We start from the raw sequence: 19,950 nt of genomic DNA, 5'->3' as shown, positions 1-19,950 counted from the left end.
ATAGTACAAATACTGCTGCAATTCACATGAACTCACAAACGACCCCAGGTAGTCAAAACCCTCCTTAACTAAAAAGGAGAAAAAGGAGGCATAACACTGCCAGACTCCAAACTATACTAAAAAGCCATAACAGGCCCTCCCTGGTGGAGCAGTGGGTTAAAGCACTGCACTGAGAAGCTAAAGCCACTTCCGCATGAGTTCAATGCCCGCCTGCCCCGGAGGTGACCACATGGCGTGGCAGACCTCTCCTGACCTTTCTGCTGCTCCCCTCAGCAGTGTACTTCATTGATCTGCCTGTTCTGTTCCCCGTTCTGTCTCTGGTGAAGCCTCTCACCACCCCTGAGCCTCTGGCCTGTACCCCAGTTCTGTATGTACAAATAAATAAATCTTTAAAAAAAAAAAAAAAGCCATAACAATAAAAACTGCATGGTACTGGAACAAAAACAAACACACAGATCAATGGAATAGACATGAAAGCCCAGAAATAAAACCATACATTTATTATCAACTAATCTATGACAAAGGAGCAAGGAATATACACTGAAAGTCTCTTTGGCAAATGGTTCTGGGAAAATTTGATTGCCACGTGCAAAAGAATGAAACTAGACTACTATCCCATACCATACACAAAAAACAACTCAAAATGAACAAAAAACTTGGATATAAAGCCTGAAACCATAAAATATATAGAAGAAAACATGAGCAAAACACTCCATGATATAAACTTCAGAAACATCTTAAGAACTTGTCTCCATAAGCAAAGAAAACAAAGAAGACTATAAACAGCTGGGACTATATCAAACTAAAAAAGCTTCTGTACAGCCTAAGAGACAGTAACCAAAACAAAGAGATATCCCACTGAATGGGAGAAAATATTTGCACACCATATATCTGATAGGTAAATCTACAAAGAGCTCGCACAATTCAACAAAAACAAATTAAACAACACAATCAAAAAATGAGCAAAAGAGGAGCCTCCCTGGTGGCATAAGGGGTTAAAGGGTAGCACCATGAGGCTACCTGCAGCCACTGCAGCACAAATTTGATTCGCACCCAGGAGGTGACCCACATGGCGCAGCAGACCTCTCCTGTCTTATCCACTGCTCTCTTCAACAGTGCATTTAAGTCAATCTGCCTGTTCTGCTTCCCACTCTGTCTCCTATGAATCCTCTCAATGCCAGCCCCCCAACCCCCGACCCTCCCTACTTCTGGCCTGTACCCCAGTCCTTGTATGCATAAATAAATACATCTTTAAAAAAAAAAAAAAAGAGCAAAAGGGCTAAATAAGACACTGCTCCAAAGAAGAAATGCAAATGGCCAATAGGCATAGGAAGAAATATTCATTATCAGTTGTTATCAGGGAAATGCAAATCCAAACCACAATGAGATGCCACCTCATACCAGTGTCAATAGCCCATATTAAAAAAACAAACAAACAACCCTCCCCAACTCCCCCCAAAAAAAACAGAAACAAGTATTGGTTGAATATATGGTAAAAAAGGAATGTTCTTACACTGCTGGTGGGAATGTAAACAGGTCCGGATATTACGGAAAGCTATATGGAGGTTACTCAAAATACTAAAAATGACTGTCATAAAACCCAGCTATTCCAATCCTAGAACTCTACCCAAAGAACATAAAACACTAAGTAAAACAGAAATCTGGGCCTCCCTGGTGGTGCAAGGGGGTTAAGTCTCAGCACAATGAAGTTATCAGCAGCCACTGAAGCACAAATCAATCCCTGACCACAGAGCTGACCCACATAGCACCGCAGACCTCTCCTGTCTTGCCCACTGCTCCTCTAAGCAGTGTATTTCAGTGGAGCTGCCTGTTCTGCTCCCCATTCTGAATCCTGTCACCCCCACCTCTGACCTATACACCAGTGCTTGGAAACATAATCTTTAAAAAATAAATAAATAAAAAGGAAATCTGCATTCATGTTTATTATAGCATTTACAATAGACAAAATATGGAAATAATCTAAATGTCCCAAAACAGATGAATGGACCAAGAAGATGCGATATATATACAATGGACTACTACTCAGAGAGAAAAAAATATAGAAAAACTTATGCCATTTGCAGCAGGACAAATGAAGCTGGAAGAATTGATTGATGCTAAGGGAAATAAGTCAGAAGGAAAAAAGCCAAATATTGGATGGTTTCACTTATATGTGAAATATAGAAAGACCAACTAATGGGTCAGATAAAGAAAAACCTTGGAAGCTGACCACAAAAAAAGAGACATCTAAGAGGAGAGGGGATGGAGAGGAGAGAAGGGAGGAAAATGGAGTTGGGGGAGCATTGGAATGGATTATGAGTGCTTTGGTGGTGGGAGAATTATGGTGACTACACACCTGAGTGTGGAAAAATTGACAAAATTCTAATAAAGACTGTAGTTTAGATATTACATAAACGTTAATTTTTGTTGATACTTATACTGTGGTTATTTAAGGTATGGACATTAGGGGAAGTGAGTTAAGTAATAAAAGAAAACCATATCTAATACTTCTGCAAGTTTTTTTTTTTTTTTTTTTAAGTTTAAAACTGACTCAAAATGTAAAGTTGTTAAGGCCCTCCTTGGTGGCACAGCGGGTTAAAGCACAGCACTGAGAATCTAAAGCTGCTTCTGCATGAGTTCAATTCCCACCTGCCCCGGAGATGACCACATGGTGTGGCAGACCTCTCCTGACCCACCCACTGCTCCCCCCAGCAGTGTACTTCCTCCATCTGCCTGTTCTGTTCCCCGCTCTGTCTGTGGTGAAGCCTCTCACCGCCCCTGAACCTCTGGCCTGTACCCCAGTTCTGTATGCACAAATAAATAAATCTTTAAAAAAAAAATGTAAAGTTGTTAAAAATAGAGATAATCAGTCCTCCCTGGTAGTGCAGCGGGTTAAAGCACAGCACTAAGAAGCTTAAGCCACTTCCGCATGAGTTCGATTGCCGCCTGCCCCGGAGGTGACCACATGGCGAGGCAGACCTCTCCTGACCTGCCCGCTGCTCCCCTCAGCAGTGTACTTTATAGATCTGCCTGTTCTGCTCCCCATTCTGTCTCTGGTGCAGCCTCTCGCGGCCCCTGAGCCTCTGGCCTGTACCCCAGTTCTGTATGAACAAATAAATAAATCTTTAAAAAAAAAGGAAAAAAAAATAGAGATAAACCACGTTGGTTTAAAAAATACATTGCAGGTATTTTTAAAAATCAGAGCATTCTATGGTATGTGCATGCTGTATAAAAAACAGCACCCTTTGCTTCTAGCCTTCATAAAATTAAGCAGCTATTTGTAATGTTCAAATAGTTTGCTGTTATTAAAATTTCAGTTGCTTATTCTTAAAGAAATGTGCTAAAATTTGATAGTTGGTTTAGCATTTTCTCCTAGCTGTGTCAATTTTTGCTTTCCATATTTAAAGGCTATATTAGTTGAATACAAGTTTGGATCCTCAAATATATTTTATTTATTTTAAAATAATATTGTTTGTTTTTACATCATTTTGTGCATTTTTCCATCTCAGTGTAATCCCCATGGGCTTCCCATCACCAAATCACCCATATGCCATCACCATAGTCAAATATATTTTAAAGAAAGACTTTTAATCAAACAAAAAAAACAGCTAGAACCATTAATGAGGTATTGATACAACCCACTAGAATGGCTAATATTAAAAAGAACAATGCCAGTGCTTTATTTACAATTGGAAAAACATGGAAGCAGCCCAGATGCCCAAAAGTAGATGACTGGATTAGAAAGATGTGGTACATATATACAATGGAATATTACTCAGCAACCAAAAAAGAGAAACACATGTCTTTTGCAGCAACTTGGATGGAGCTGGAAAAGATCATGCTGAGTGAGATAAGCCAGAAAGAGAAAGAAAAATACCGGATGGTTTCACTCATAGCAGGAGTATAATGGACCAGGCGAGAAAATAACAAAAATAATGAACAACCATGGACCAGAGACATTCTGTGGGGGTGGAGTGGGGAATGGGACCAAAAACGGGGGGTGGGGGGGAAGGGAGGGAAATGCACGGGACTATGGTGGTGGCACAGGGGTGATTTGGTGATGGGAAACCCGTGGGGATTACAATTGAGATGAAAAAAAAAAATGTGCAAAATGATATAAAAATAAACTTTTTAATAAAAAAAAAAAGAACAATGCCAGCAAACATTGGCGAGGATATATTGTAAACTAGATTTATTACCTTTTTTAATATTTGTTTTTATTTGTTTATGCATACAAGAACTGGGGTGTAGGCCAGAGGTATGGAGGGTGGGTGGTGAGAGGATTCATCAGAGACAGAGTGGGGAGCAGAACAGGTGGCTCTCCTAAAATACACTGCTGAGGAGAGCAGCGGGTGAGACAGGAAAGGTCTGCTGTGCCAGGTGGGTTAGCTCCCTGGCAAGGGATTGAACTTAGGCCTGCTTGATAGCACTGAGACTTTAACCCCTACACTACCAGGGAGGCCCAAGACTCTCATTATTGGTTGGTGGAAGGTATAAAATAGTATAAGCATCTGGGAAAATGTTCAGCTGTTTCTAGTATACCTAAATATACACACGTCCCAATGTTCCAATAATTCCAGTCCTAAGTCTTTACCCAAGAGGAATGGAAATGTAAGCTCACTAAAAGACATGTACAAGAATGTCCGCAGCAGCTCTATTCATAACAGACAGAAGCTGGAAACAGGCCAAGTTTCCGTCAATAAGAGAACAGATAAACAAAATGTGGTATAGCCACACAACAAAAACTATCCAGAAATAAAAAGGAAGTCATGCAACAACATAGATGAATTTCAAAAATAAGCTGACTGAAAAAAGCCTTACACAAAAGCATTATCTCGTTTACCTCATTTATATAATGTTTGGAATAGGCAAAGCCACTCTAAGGTTAAAAAAAAAAAATCAGAACAGTTATCCCTAAAGGGACAGGGTGGGAAGCCACTGGGAAGGAGCCTGAGGAAACATTCTATGACTTGATGGGGTTTGATTATACAGGCCTATGCATTGGTACACGTAGTATTTGTATACCTCTCATTGTAGGTAAAATTTACCTCAAACCAAATAGGTCGTAAATAGACAAGGAGCTCTATATAATGATACACGTGCTGAATTATTTAGAGGCATGTATGACATATACAATATACTATGAAATGCATTAAAAAATAAGGACTAATGTGCAAAATGATGTAAAAATAAACTTTTGTAATAATTAAAAAAAATAAGGACTAACAGATGAATCTATAAATGGATATGTGAGCCAGTTGGTAATGTTTCTTAAAAATTTTTTAAAATATTTATTCATTTACGCATACAAGAACTAGTGTGTAGGACAGAGTTGTAGGGGGTAACAGGATTCATCAGAGACAGTACGGGAAACTAAACAGGTAGATCTACTGAAATACACTGTTGAGGGGAGCAGTTACCTAGACAGGAGAGGTCTGCTGCACCCTAGGTAGGTCAGCTCCCTGGCCAGTATCGGGATCAAACTGAGGAACTCTGGTGGCAGTGGATGGATGGATATAGCCCGATAGCACTGAGACTAATCTTTGTACCACCAGGGAGGTCCACAAATTGGTAATGTTAATGCTAGAGTCTAGGTGCTAACTAAATGAGTCTCCATATTTGCTCTCTTTTTGAAATTCTTCATTATAAAATGGTAGAAAAATAATGAAGTTGTTTAGCAATCCACACACATGTGGTAAAACTCTCAAGGAAAGCAAAAGGATAATTAATGTAGCTGTTTCTTCTGTGGTAGAGGGAAGGAGATGCACTGGGAAGGGAGAAGCCAGGAGCCTGCAAAAGTACTAGAAATATAATGTTTGTTAAGTAGTGGGAACATTGGTGTTTATTTATTACCCTGTACAGTACATATGTTATTGTAGAGATTATTTAAAATGAAGAACTATATTTGAGGCAGATGGAACTTCATGGCCACAAGTCCTAAGGTGGGAATGAGCTTGTCACACTGGAGGACTGAAAAAGGCCAGTGTGACTTGAGGCATAAGGAGGGGAAAGGGATACAAGATAAACCCAGAGAGGTAGGGAGCATTCAAATCAGAAATTTAAATTTTTTAAATCTCATGGTCTTTATCAGGTTCCTTAACAGTTGCCTTGGAAAAGTTCGGGGTGGGTGAGGGTTAGCTCCCTCTACACTCTCACCACAAAGAAAAATTCTGGCACACTTACCACATTTAATAAACAAATACTCATTAGCAAGCAGATTAAAAAACAGTTCACACACACTATTCTAGAAACTAGCTTAAATTCTCCCCTTTTAGTTGTTCCAATCACCACCTGAGAGATTTACTCAAGACAGGAGCAGCAATATCTGAGTCATGGTTCTGTTGTTCTAAGAGTCACATCAGAGACCAGAAATTCTCCTACCAAAGGACTAACTAGGAATTAAGCCTCAGGCGCCATCTCCAAGTGATGAGGTTACAGGTCCTGCTAGATTCTTAGTCCCTCTTCATCTAAGATAGTATGTGTCTCTAAAATATTTTAGAAGATTTCAGTTCTTTTAAATACTTTAATTTCACCAATAAGATTATGTCTAATATTTATTCTGCTAGTCAATAAAATACTAATGAAACCTATAAAAATCCAATCTCCTCATATTCAGTGTGCTAATGAGCAAAGGTGTAAATCAAGCTACAGAAGTTCAGCCTAAACATTTAGCAGTCATTGCCTCTAAGGGGGTGACCATCCATGGCAGGGATTTTTATGCTCAGGAGTCCAGAGACCCCCTAGACTACAGACTGTGACAAAAGGTGTGGAATCTCTTATTGGTACAGGCTGGATTTGTCACAGATTTACCAAGTCAAAAAAATTCAGATAAAGGGCCTCCCTGGTGGCGTAGGGGTTAAGTGTCAGCGCTCTCATGCTATCTATCACCCTAACACCACTACAGCCTGAGTCCAATCCCCTACCAGGAAGGTGACCCACATGGGGCAGCAGACCTCTCCTGACCTGCCTGCTGCTCCCTTCAGCAGTGTACTTCATCAGTCAGTCTGTTCTGGTCCCCACTCTGTCTCTGGTGAATTCTCTCATTGCCCCTGCACCTCTGGCCTGTACCCCAGTTCTGTATGCATTAAAAAAAAAAAACTTAAAAAAAAATCCAGATAAAGCATTTGTCTTCAAGACCTGCAGATCATGAAAAATGTGGTGGGGATCCACAACACCCTCATGAACTGCATATTATTACGAGAATAGAAAGTACAAATTGACACCCATAGTGGGTAAAGAGGTAAGAAAGATGCTTAGATTAGAAAAAGCACACATTTTTCAAGATCATAAGAATATCCCCTTCAGTGAATGCAAAACTGAAAGTAATTAAACATTTGATAAGAATCAAGCACCTACAGCTGCTGCAAGGATTTCTTGCAGAGTAGGACGAGGTAATAGCTCTGAGGAACTAGCAGTGAGGTGGCACCTCAGTCCTCTGGACCACACGGCAACTAAGTCCTAATGCCAGAGCAGTTTCAGACTGAAATCATTTTTATTTAAAGATGGTGAGAAAGTGATTTCATTAAGGTATATTTTAAATAGTAAAAAAATGCAAATAGGGCCCTCCCTGGTGGCGCAGCAGGCTAAAGAACTGCACTGAGAAGCTAAAGCCACTTCGGCATGAGATCGATTCCCGCCTGCCCCGGAGGAGTCCACATGGCGTGGCAGACCTCTCCTGACCCGCCCGCTGCTCCCCTCAGCAGTGTACTTCCTCAATCTGCCTGCTCTGCTCCCCTCTCTGTCTCTGGTGAATCCTCTCACCTTCTGCATCTCTGGCCTGTACCCCAGCTCTATATGAATAAATAAAATCTTTAAAAAAAAAAAATAAAAAAAAAATGCAAATAGATAAACCAAGCTCTAGAGAACTGAAGCACTGATAGAAGCCGCCTGTGGAGTGTGGCCCTTCTGCGCTACAGCTAGAGGATCACCATGGGGGTTGTGTGCTTCATTAAAATAATTCAGTGACAAACAAGGGAGAAGAAAAGCACAAGGGACTATGGTGATGGTTCATGGATGAACTGGTGGTGGGTACTTTACAGAGAATACACCTGAAAGGAGAAAGCTACATCGTACAAAAATAAACATGTAAAATAAATAAGTACCTTAATGCCCCTTGAGTTTAGGCTAAAACTAATTGGCACATATATACTATCACATAGACTATGAAGAAGTATTTTTAAGTAAACCTAGATATAACAACTCCATGGTAAAGACTTCAAGGAGAATGGGAAAGCTGAAGATAACATGACTGCTAACAGACAGAGGAAAGAAGACCATCCAGCCCCTCTCTAAGATAACAGACACACAGCGGGGTATGTACTTTCTCCTTATTAAAACTGTTGTCTCCTAACCACATGTGGTTATTTAAATTAATTACTGAAAAAAAATTAAAGTTAAAAACAGCATCCCTTAGTCTCACTAGCAAATTTTAAGTGCTTTGTAGCTTTTGACAACACATACAGAATATTTTCATTATCACAGAAGTTCTATTGGACAATCATTCTAAAAGAACAAATTTTCAAGAGAATACATTTCTGGAATGGAAAATAATTTAACAAAAAGGAGGTATGGTGGACAAATTCAAAGTGGAGGGCACTTATGTTCTGAGTTCCTTTCTAGAGTTCTGCCTGCCTTTGATCATCTTGATCTCTCTTCCTGAAAATGATGCCATCTAAGGAAAGGAGAGAGGGAGGAAGGAGAAAATTACACTCCTGGGAGGGAAAAAACAATCAAAAGGAAAAGTTTTATTTTATTTTATTTTCCCATTCCTCCCTATTAATAAGATAGGTATACATACACACACAAAGGGGGTGGGGGAGAAGCCAGGAAGTAAAGACAGCAGCATGAAGAACTGAGTCAGGTAGAATTATGATCAATTTTTGCTTGAAAAGCAGAAAAAATATGTTATGACTTTTTTGACAACCTAATAGATCTCTCAAGAGAGTCCTAAGCTCATCTCTAGTAGAGGCTTTACTCTGCAAATCCATCATCCCATCAGCCATTCCCCATGATTTAGTTTGCCACCATGTTCTCAGTACTCTATGGGAAGTAAAGTGTTGCTGTGGATGTTTGAGAAGAAAATTAATTTTTTTCTGGTAAATTTATGATTATAAAATGTATGTTAAATTTTATGTGTAATTTTGACTTTAAGATTTGTCTTAGAGTGAGGTTTGCTTTGGGGAATAGAGTCCTAAAAATATAATGTGGAATATTTTCTGAGTCTAATTATAAAAACTAGTCTTATACTTAATCTTTTAGTACTATTCCTGTTACATAAAGTGAGGCACGCCTAAAATTCTTTATAAAGAAACGCAAGCAATCCTTTGATGGCTTGTTATTTATAAATACTAGAGTCAAATTTAATCTAGATATTGACATTGCAAGTTTTCCAGTGGACAGATGAACATTCATTTTACCTAATTCTTTTGACCAACAGCAAATACTGACTTAAAATAAAAAGGATATAAGCAGAAGGGATGGAAGAATGTAGTCTTAAACATTCTCATCAGTTTTTAAAAACTGATAGTTGTAAAATAAAACTGAAAATACAAAGAAAAACAACAACCCATGTAGAACAAATTTATAGCTTAGTGAATAACTAGAAGAAAAAGCTTTTAATCACCACTCAGGTCAAGAAATTTCTAGCCACTCCCCAAGACTCTCTTTACTCTGTTGCAACCATAACCTCTTGCCCGAAAATAACCATTTATCTTGGCTTTTGCAGTCATCATTCCTTGCATTCATGTTTCCATCTAAACGCATATCCCTTTGCACTGTAGTTTGGTCTGCCCATTTTTAAAAAATTTGATATAACTTTTAAGTCTCTTAATTTACAGATTGTTCATCCATCTCAACCACCATCCACGTCATGTTTTATTTTCTTTTCTTAACAATTTGTCAATTGAAGAACCTGGGGCAGGCATCTGGATCTGGAGACCTGATCAAGTTTGATTTTGATTCTTTTGGCAAAACTTGGTTAGGAGTGTGTTCTTTCCTCAGGAGACATGATATGTTCTTTCTGATGTCAGTAGCTATTCATGCTCAATGCCTTGGTCAACTGGATTGGAAAATGATGCTTATCAATTTGTTTTCATTTGTAAACTATAATCATTTTACAGATTTTCCCCTCACCTACTATATAGTTACTGAGTGGTACGGTAAGGCAGGATGATCAAATTTCTTCCTCTGTATTCAGTTTTCAAGATAATGATTTGGGTGGTAATAAAAGGTAATGAATTGATTACCTATCAATTCTTCTAATTTGATCAACTAGGTTTTCTTTTTAATACCATTATGAAAGCCTATATTTAAGCTTTTGATCCACTGCAATTCTTATTCTAATGAAACCCAAGTAGACCATCTTTGGTCAGTGATCTTCAAGTTGAATCCTGAGTCTTTCTGAGATAAACATAGTAGTCTTTAAGAGCTTCCTTGTTATCTGGTATCATAGCATTCCAGATCATCCTGTTCATTTCCTGCCCTACCCCAAGAATCTGCCGTTTCTCTAAGAAACCCCTTTTTTAAAAATAGGTAAATGGCATTTTAAGATCACAGTCTGGCCCTCCCTGGTGGCGCATGGGTTAGGACGCAGCACTGCAAGCTGGCGGCAGCCACTTCAGTGCAAGCTCAATCCCCAGCCCTGGAGGTGATCCACATGGTGCAGCAGACCTCTCCTGTCTCACCCACTGCTCCCCTCAGCAGTGTACTTCGTCCATCTGCTGTTCTGCTTCCTGCTCTGTCTCTGGTGAATTCTCTCACCTGCACCTATGGCCTGTACCCCAGTTCTGTATACATAAATAAATAAATCTTTTAAAAAAATCAAAGTCTGGGCCCCAAGGATGCTCACTGCATCTAAACCTTTTAGTGTATATAAATACAGACATGAACCCATGTATATAAGCACATATATATTCAAATACCTACAGTGACCACACGGGTAAAAATATGTATGAAATATTGAATAGGTGGTCTCTAGAGGAAAGGGCATGTTTCAGGTTCCCTGACATACACAAGGAAAGGTGGAGCTGAGCAGAGAGAAGAAGCTAAAGAGAAGTCTGGGGAAAGATAAGATCAAGAGGAAGACCTGGAGGAGGCACCTGGAGCAGAGAGACAAGTGAAAAAGCTGTGCTTGCTTTTTGGCCTTGGACTGGTACCAGGGACTTGGTGAACACGGAAAGAGGCACTTGAAACAGTCATGGGTGAGAGAGCCATGGGAGGCTGACATGGCAACATTTATCTTGCTTTTGACTTTGCTCTTTTCCTTCCAGATTTGTCTGGACTCTTCTGTCCCTTTCCCATGGTCTCCTCCAGAAGGTGCCTTAGACTTAGCGCAATTTTTTGGACTTCAACAGTCCTGCTTTGGGCCAACCCAATTTAGCTGGGCATTTACCCATAAGGGGGTGGGTAACTTATTTTGGGTGCTTTTTGTGAAAACTATTTTATCTATTCTTGCCCTTCTCTTTATTGCACACAAATTTATTAAAGTTCATTTCCACTGAAAAGTCTTTTTTTTAAAGATTTATTTATTTATGCATATAAGAACTGTGGTGTAGGCCAGAGATGCAGGGGATAAAAGGGTTCACCAGAGACAGATTGGAGAGCAGGACAGGCAGATCCACTGAAATACACTGCTGAGGGGAGAACTGGGCAAGGCAGGAGAGGTCTGCTGTGCCATGTAGGTCAGCTCCCCAGCCAGGGATCGAATTCATGCTGCAGTGGCTGTAGACAGCCTCACAGTGCTACACTTTAATCCCTTGAGGCACCAGGGAGGCCTCCATTGAAAAGTCTTATGTACTGGAGTATGTTTGGGCAGTATGAGGGGCACCCTGGGTCCCCCAAACTGGCTACTTTAAGTAGATTCTGCCATCTGCTGCATCAAGACAAAACATACTCCACTGAAAAGTCTTATGCATTAGAGCATGTTTTGTCTTGATGCGGCAGATGGTAGAACCCTTAGAGCAGCCAGTTTGGGGGTCCCAGAGTGCCCTTCACCCTACCCAGTAACAACATACCAGAAATGAATCTCAGAGATTGTGGTTAACTTTATAGAGCATGCCCTGATTAAAGGAGACATACCCTCCAATTTTTCAAAAGAAGCCAGAAATATAATTTTTCATATGAATTTTTAAAATATTGACAGCTAATTTAAAAAAACTAGACATCAGGATCAAACAAAATCCCAGGTCATGAGCTATATGCATTCTCAACTTATATGTTACTAACATATAAGTATGTTAGGGAAGTAGGAGAATTCTCAGACTACTTAAGGAAAAGTCAAATTATAATATGGAAGATGAGGAGTGTATAATTATCTTCATCAGACTCCCTTCCCTCAACTCTCTACAGCAATAAACAGAAGCATGGTATGAGTGGGGAGAAGGCAGTTGTTAGAATAAACTCAAAGAAATTTGGAACCGAACGAAAGCTTTTATACCTAGGTTATTAGAGTCTCATTTTAAGATCCAGGAGATTGATATATATATCAATGTGTGTGTGTGTGTGTGTATGTATGTGTATATATATATATATATATATATATATATATATATATACATATGAAATTTCAAAAACACTTTATATGACAGGTATATTATAGGCAATAAAATGGTAGAAAAGTTTACTGCAAGTGCATGATTATGTCCTTACCCTCATTTTTATCTATTCTAAAATGAACAGAATTGACACTTATGCCTTGGTCCCCTCCTGGAAGGAGCAGAAACAATAGAAAGGTGCAAGGGAAAAGAAAATTAAGATGTTAAATTCTAAATAAGCCCAAGGAAAGTCTGGAGACAGGCCCAGATAGGGTTTGGCTCCTTTGGTGCAAGAGCGTCATGTGACCTGCCCAAGGCTCCAGAATGTATAGAAATCACAGGATTAACCTTTTTGGTTCAAAGACAAGAAAAAGTCAGATTAGATTAAAGCAAGAAACATCAAAGCCCATATAAGGTATTATTTCCCCCTGGTTTCTGTTACTTTCTTTCATAGAAAATAAGGACTTCAAACCACCTAAGGGGGATTGAAAGCTTTAGAAATCCCAAGCAAAAGGAAGGAAGGAATTAGAAACTTTTCTGACTACACCATGAACCTCCTTCCGCCAGCTTCAACCTCAGGTCTGCTGCACCTGATGTATCCTTCACCATCAGCTCTTGGTCAAGAGCCTCTTAGGACTATTATATTTGTACACTATAAGATTGTGACATTTTAAGCTTCTCTCAAATTTGGAAACCAGGCCCTAAGCCAAGATCAGAAGAAGAGTAAACTTAGGGAAGGGGGCAGATGGGCTCAAAATTACCATTCTCTTAAGTGACTCACAGGGAGCCACATGCAGCATCCCTGGCCTTTGATCCTGAGGCCTTCCTGTGACTCACTTGGGAAGGGAAAACATCTTTGCCTCTGGCACTGAGCAGACATTAGCTTGTCTCTTGTACTCTCTAAATAGTTCACCAGCAGAAAGGAAATAGTTTTGTAGTGTCAAAGGAAAAACTAAAACTCATTTTTACAGTTCATTTGATTTCAAAAAGTGAATTATTTCCTTCTGTACATCACCCATGTACCTCTAGACTGTTGACCATTTATTTCCCTCTACAAACATCTGAGTACTAATAATCATAGCTAATATCTACTGAGCTATTATCAGACTCTGTTCTAAATTCTTGACATGTATTAACTATGCAGTAACTCCTACATTACCCTCATTTTATAGATAAGGAAAATGAGACAGGAAGAAGTTAAGCAGTCTCTTTCCCAGGATCACAGAGCTAATAAGTACCCAAGCCAAGACAACTTTAAAGCCTGTATTCTATTTACTTCTTTTTTGTTTTTCAAACACACACACATGCAAAGTTTTAAAAAACTAATACAATAATAAACCATATATGTCACCTAGATTGAACTTAGCATAATTTCTCTCTGTTCTTTTGACACAATTCCATTAGTCTTGGAGGACTACTTTGCAAATGCCTTATACTAAGTTACTTGTAGCTCCCGCATTACTTTTAGTTTCTCCTCTTGAAGCTAAGGATCTCTGTGAAACTCAGGCCAAGAAAGTCCACTTTCTGGTCTCTGTAGAATTTAACCCTAATGGATAATTTCCTCTTCTGTTCTATGCCTCATATTTAAACAGGCTGGTTTATTTCCTGAACGCTGACTGTAATGGCCAGGGTATCAGTGCTTCTTCCACCTGTGCCTATGCCTACTCATAACTGGGTCGGGACTTCTCTTCACTGACCCCCCTCAGCAGAGGCTGCTCTCCTTAAGGCCATCCGCCTGCGACCATGCAGGTCTCTCTCAGCAAACCTGTCTCTTTCAGGGCAGCTCTTCCTGCCCGCTTGTGCCTATGCAAGTGTCCTTTACTTTTCTGTCCCTCTCCCTAAAAAAACTGTAAATATAACTAATGTCTCTATCTTGTGGAGAAACTCACCACATGACGCTGAAAAGGGGAGCTTTGGTGAAACCTTCCAGAGTGAACCCAAGGACCCCACACTCCAAACCCACTAACTCCAAAAAACGATATCACTGCACTGATTTTCCAAATACATACAAGGTCTTACTGTAGATTAGATAGACAGAGAGAGATAGTATGAGGTCGAACTTTAACTTTTGCACAAATGGGATGGGATCTTTAAGTGCATCTTAAATTCTTGTTCTTGTTTCCTATACATAGATGGTTGCTAAGCACAAGCACTTCACATCCTAAAACCATGCCTCTAGTCCATCTCTCCATCTTCCCCAGCAGTGGTTCAGGCCCAATTTTCCTCTCTGACTCAATCTAATAAGATAGTCTAAACGTTCCCTACTTCAGCACACCCCACAGGCTGTGCCAGAGCAGACTTCATGGAGGACTGCCATGCTTAGCAACCTGCAATTGCTTTCTATCTGCAGAGCCTAACATAGCATAATAGAGCATACTGGAGGTGTTCAGTAAATATTGGTAGAGGGAGGGACCAAATAAAGTGATTGTCTGAGCTGTTTGATTTCAAGGCTCAGTTGTATCGTACATTATTGTCAAGAAATATCCTCAGAATACCTGAGTTCATATCTCAGCGCTGTCACTTGCTGGCCATGTGGCCTTAGGCCAAGTGACTAAACTACCCAACATTCCAGTTATACTTCATACATCCAATATGGCTAATATTGGACTAATACATGGCTAATAATATTACCTACCCTATAAAATTCTCATAAAGTTGACATGAGATGCTTTTAGAGTGATCAGCATAGTGACTGACACACAGTAATTTCTCAGTAAATGTCAGCAACTGGATTTCTTTGACTTATTGATCACTCACTATATTTCAAACACTGCATAAATGCCCATTACATTTAATCCCTACAAAAACCTTATAAGGTGTTATTAAATGGAAAGGTTAAATAAATATGCTCAGAGAGGGGGTTTAGGAATATTTGGCAAGATAGAGTATGCAAGGAAGGGAGAATGCAAGATGGATGGTCGATCCCTATTACAAATAAGTAAAATGAAATGCAGTTACATATTTGCAATAACATACATAATTAGAACTTAATAATCATTAGGCCCAACCAATTTAAATTAGTAGTTTCTTTGCGTTTTCATGTAGAAGCAAGTTTGAGTTGGCAACCCAGTACCATAGTCTTTATTGACCTTTGCCCTTCCTATCCCCAAGCAGTGGCCAGGACTCACATTAGATGTCACATACCTGCTGGCTTCTTATCAGCAAATGCTTACCTGGAGGAGATAGAGGAGCCCTGGGACAAACAAGGTGAGTGGGTACAAAGACTGGTATGTTGCTAAGGCAAGAAAAATAGCACTGAGGAAGGCACTACCTGTAAAAAGAAATAAATATATGGGATAATCCATTCTCCACAACCAGGAGTTCACTCTATACATGCTCAAATAATTGCCCACTAAATGTCTCCTGGTACTATGCAAACTTGCATAGAACAAGGGAAACAATTTACTTTTAGCAACCTCAGATACCGTACATATATTTCTTATAAAGTTTTCAGACCCATAAAAGTTCTATAAAACTTCAGCCCAAAAGTGAATAAAGGGATCAAGTTTATTAACATCCATGTCCTATTTAACTTACCATTTACAAAGCTAACAATTATTGCTTATGCTATTCTATTCACAGCTGTGAAAACATCCCTTGGATGTTGCAAACATTCCATAGTTTTCTTTTTTAAAAAGATTTATTTATTGGCCCTCCCTGGTGGCGCAGTGGGTTAAAGCACAGCACTAAAAAGCTAAAGCCACTTCCACATGAGTTCGATCCCACCTGCCCCGGAGGTGACCACATGGTGTGGCAGACCTCTCCTGACCCGCCCGCTGCTCCCCTCAGCAGTGTACTTCGTCGATCTGCCTGTTCTGCTCCCCACTCTGTCTCCGGTGAAGCCTCTTGCTGCCCCTGAGCCTCTGGCCTGTACCCCAGCTCTGTATGCACAAAAAATAAATCTTAAAAAAAAAAAAAAGATTTATTTATTTATACATATAGAACTGGGGTACGAGCCAGAGGTACAGGGGCAGTGAGAGGATTCACCAGAGACAGAGTGAGGAGCAGATTCAGGCAGACTGAGGAAGAACACTGCTGAGGAGAGCAGCGGGCAAGACAGGAGAGGTCTGCTGTGCCATGTAGGTCACCTCCTGGGCCGGGGATTGAACTTGGAGCTGAAGTTACTGTGGCCAGCTTCAGAGAGCTGTGTTTTAACCCTTTGTACCACTAGGGAGGGCCTATCCCATAGTTTTATAACCTCCCTTCCTTATACACTATTGTCAGGTCATGTCTCCCCCCTCCCACCAAATTAAAGCACATTAATTTTTATCAATAATCTCCCCATTCCCAACACTAATGGAGCACTATGGAATCACTTAACATTGCAGAATCACTGAACATTATAAACAATTTACAATGATGTGGAAAGATGTTTTAACTTCCTAGTAAATAAAAGTTGTAAAAGAGATACATACGATGATCCCTTTTTTTAAGAAAACATGCATAAATAATAAATACATTTTAAAAAAGATGAAACAGCTAAGCCACAAAGTTCACAGTGTTTTTTCTCTGGGTAGTTGGATTATGAATGGATTTTCATTTTTGCTTCTCTGTATTTTCTAAAATTTTGGTAATGAACATGCTTTGTTCTTGTCATAAGAAATAATAGTTTTCTTCAAAAAAAAAAAGTTATTCCCTTCCACAAGACTCAAGACAACAGAACGCTCTAAAGGCAAGGCTCAAGAACACAGTTATAAGAGGTTTGAAACTGGCTCAGAAATCAGTAGTGTGCAATTAGTGTTCAGAGCTGGGGCACTACGATAATGTTTCATAAAATCACAATACCCATCACCATTCTTATTAGCATAGGGTCAACTGTTTACTGAAAATAACAGACATCCTCTCAATGGGGTTTCATAGAGGGAGAAACTAGTCATGCCAGTCAGTACAAGGAATTTTATGCCCTTCCCAGGCCAAATCCAGAGAAAGACAAAAGATGATCCATACAGGTTTTGGTCCAAAGTGGTCTATATACTTGAAATGTTCAAGGGCCGTCCTGGAAGAAGGAGGGCTATGAACATGACTACCTCAGAGTGGGGAGAAAAGAACTTTGCTTATCCTATCCCTCAAGCCAAGGAACTTTATAGTAAGGAATAATTCCTGGCTGAAAGAAAGAAGGAAGGCAGCGAAAGGAGGAAGCTAGAGTGAAAGGCTAAGGACAGCCTGCATGGGGCAGGCTGTCTCATCATGCCAGGTGTGATGTCCTATATCCAGGACACTTGTATGACAGGGTATGCCCAGTCAAGCTATGCTTACCACCAAAGGCCTACGTACACTTGCTAAGCTGCAGATACTTAGAACCAGAACCAGGTCCACTCAGATAGGGAGAGAGCAGAGGTGGGAAAGAGTCTGCAGCCAAACAGCTAGAATGGACACGGGATTCTGGGACATGGCCAAAATTGTGAAAGATGTTTTGTGAGAAACAATCTAAAAGGGGGGAAAATTGTAAAGAACCTTTTAATTTAACATAGTTTTTACCATATTAAACATGATTTCCTACCAGTGTTTGGGGGTTGGAGAGAGTGGAGGCCCATGTGTCTGTTACCTGAGCAGTGAAGCTAATGTTCCAACCCCACCCATTCTTTTTTTTTTTAAGATTTATTTTTATACATACATGGGGTGAAAGGACTCACCAGAGACAGAAGGGGGACAGAATATGCAGATCCCCTGAAATACACTGCTGAGGGGGCAGCAGGTGAGACAGGAGAGGTCTGCTGGGCCATGTGGGTCAGCTCCCTGGCCAGCAATCAAACACATGCTGCAGAGTCTGGCAATAGCTTGACAGCACTGTGTCTTTAACCCCTGCACCACCAGGGAGGCCCCATCAACCCTACCTTTCTTAAAAATGAAAACAAACATATGACTTTCATCTCATTTCCCCCCAGGAGACACCAGAGAATGAAATAAACACAGCCACCTCCTGCCCTTATTGCCTGAAATCAGTAATTGCTTGTCTGGAGCAGTTTATTATTTGTAAGTCCCAAGAGAGAAAAAATGGGTCATAGCCTAATAGATTGGACTTGTAAGTTTTCCCAGATCTGGAGGAAGCTGTCTTTCTTCCTGGATGAAATCAGTAGGAAGGAAAAACCTGTTCCTTCTGCTAGTATCTTTGCTGGGTAGTGGCATTAATACCCTCCCAAATACTCCAGCCATTCTTCATTCTACCAGCTCCCACACCACAGCTCATTCTCCCACCTCTCTAACAATCCCATTGTATCTCATCTTCTCTCACCAAGAGTCTCCAGAAGGCTTTTCCTTCTTCTTAATTGTCTCCCCAGCCTCCTCCCATCTAGCCCATCCTCTACAGAAAAACCAGAAGGATCCTTCTAAACACAGTTGAGATTATGAGAAGCTCCTCTTTAATATTTCTTATGATTCCTTTTTATTGGACCCTTCACTAGCTGGGTCTTATTTGTCCAGCATTAGCTCTACATAAGAGGATGCTCTGACACATAATCTATCATTCCCCAGTTTTGGAAGACATTCCTCTGAGTTTGTTCTCAGGCTCTTCCTTCTATTTCAGCTGTCCTTTCCTATCTTCCTTCTTAGAGACCCATCCTTCAGTGGTGAGTTAAAATGCCACTTCCTTGTTATGAGACCTAAACAAAGATGGTAATAATAAAGATACAGCTAACATTACTCATCACTTACTAGATGCCAGGCATTTACCCTCTTTGCATCAAGAATAGGGCCTGACTCAAAAAAAAAAAATTCCCAGTAAACATAATTATCTCATAAAAGCTCTATTTTTCTACACGTTATTATTCTTCCCATTTTACTGCTGAAGAACCCAAAACACAGAAAAGGAAAGGTTAAGTATGCATCCAAACTACACAGCTAGTTCCAGTGCCCATTCTCTTAACTCATTCAATACTGGCTCTGTCTTATAATAATTAGCTAATGTGTGTGTGTGTTTGTGTGTCTCTCTCTGCCACTCCCACCATTCTGTCTGCATTTCTCAAGGTCAATATAATTCTCTTAACTTTGTATTTGTAGCACTTAGCACAGTGCTTGGCAATATGATGAATGATCTCATTTAGAGATACATAGGATTTGTGTCTTTAAAAGGGAAAGCATATTAAAGAAAACCAATGCTCAAGAAGAAGGAAAACTTAAGAAGTGTAAAACACAGGGTAATGAATCACAGGCAGAGTACACAATAAATCTGACTTGAATAAAACAGAACTGCAGAAGAACAGTTGGGGACTCGCAGAGGGACTCGGCCTGGAGAACACTCTGCGGAGTACGCTTTTGGGTGGCTCGGCCTGCGCTCCGGGGGCAGTGATGTGCTGCTGCAGGCGGAGCCTGGTGTGTGGGATGCCGGGACAGGTGTGGATGGGGCACACACAGTCTGAGCAAAAGTGAGGGGGAGTATGGAGGCACACAGACTCAGACAGGGTTGACATATTTTGTAAAAAAA

The 19,950-nt window shown here is 40.1% G+C and overlaps 1 protein-coding gene across 1 annotated transcript in view; it reads right to left on the bottom strand.

Moving 5' to 3' along the window:
* Positions 1 to 19,950, bottom strand: part of PIGU (phosphatidylinositol glycan anchor biosynthesis, class U) — a 78,478-nt gene that overhangs the window by 24,098 nt on the left and 34,430 nt on the right. Inside the window, exon 7 of the mRNA XM_004687265.2 lies at positions 15,704 to 15,801. Coding sequence (XP_004687322.1) covers positions 15,704 to 15,801 — 98 coding nt within the window. The remainder of the gene's footprint in view (positions 1 to 15,703; positions 15,802 to 19,950) is intronic.

The sequence above is a fragment of the Condylura cristata genome, unplaced genomic scaffold (genome assembly GCF_000260355.1).
Source record: "Condylura cristata isolate star-nosed mole 26May11 unplaced genomic scaffold, ConCri1.0 scaffold00022, whole genome shotgun sequence".
Lineage (NCBI taxonomy): Eukaryota > Metazoa > Chordata > Mammalia > Eulipotyphla > Talpidae > Condylura > Condylura cristata.
This window is presented reverse-complemented; position numbering and strand designations above follow the sequence as displayed.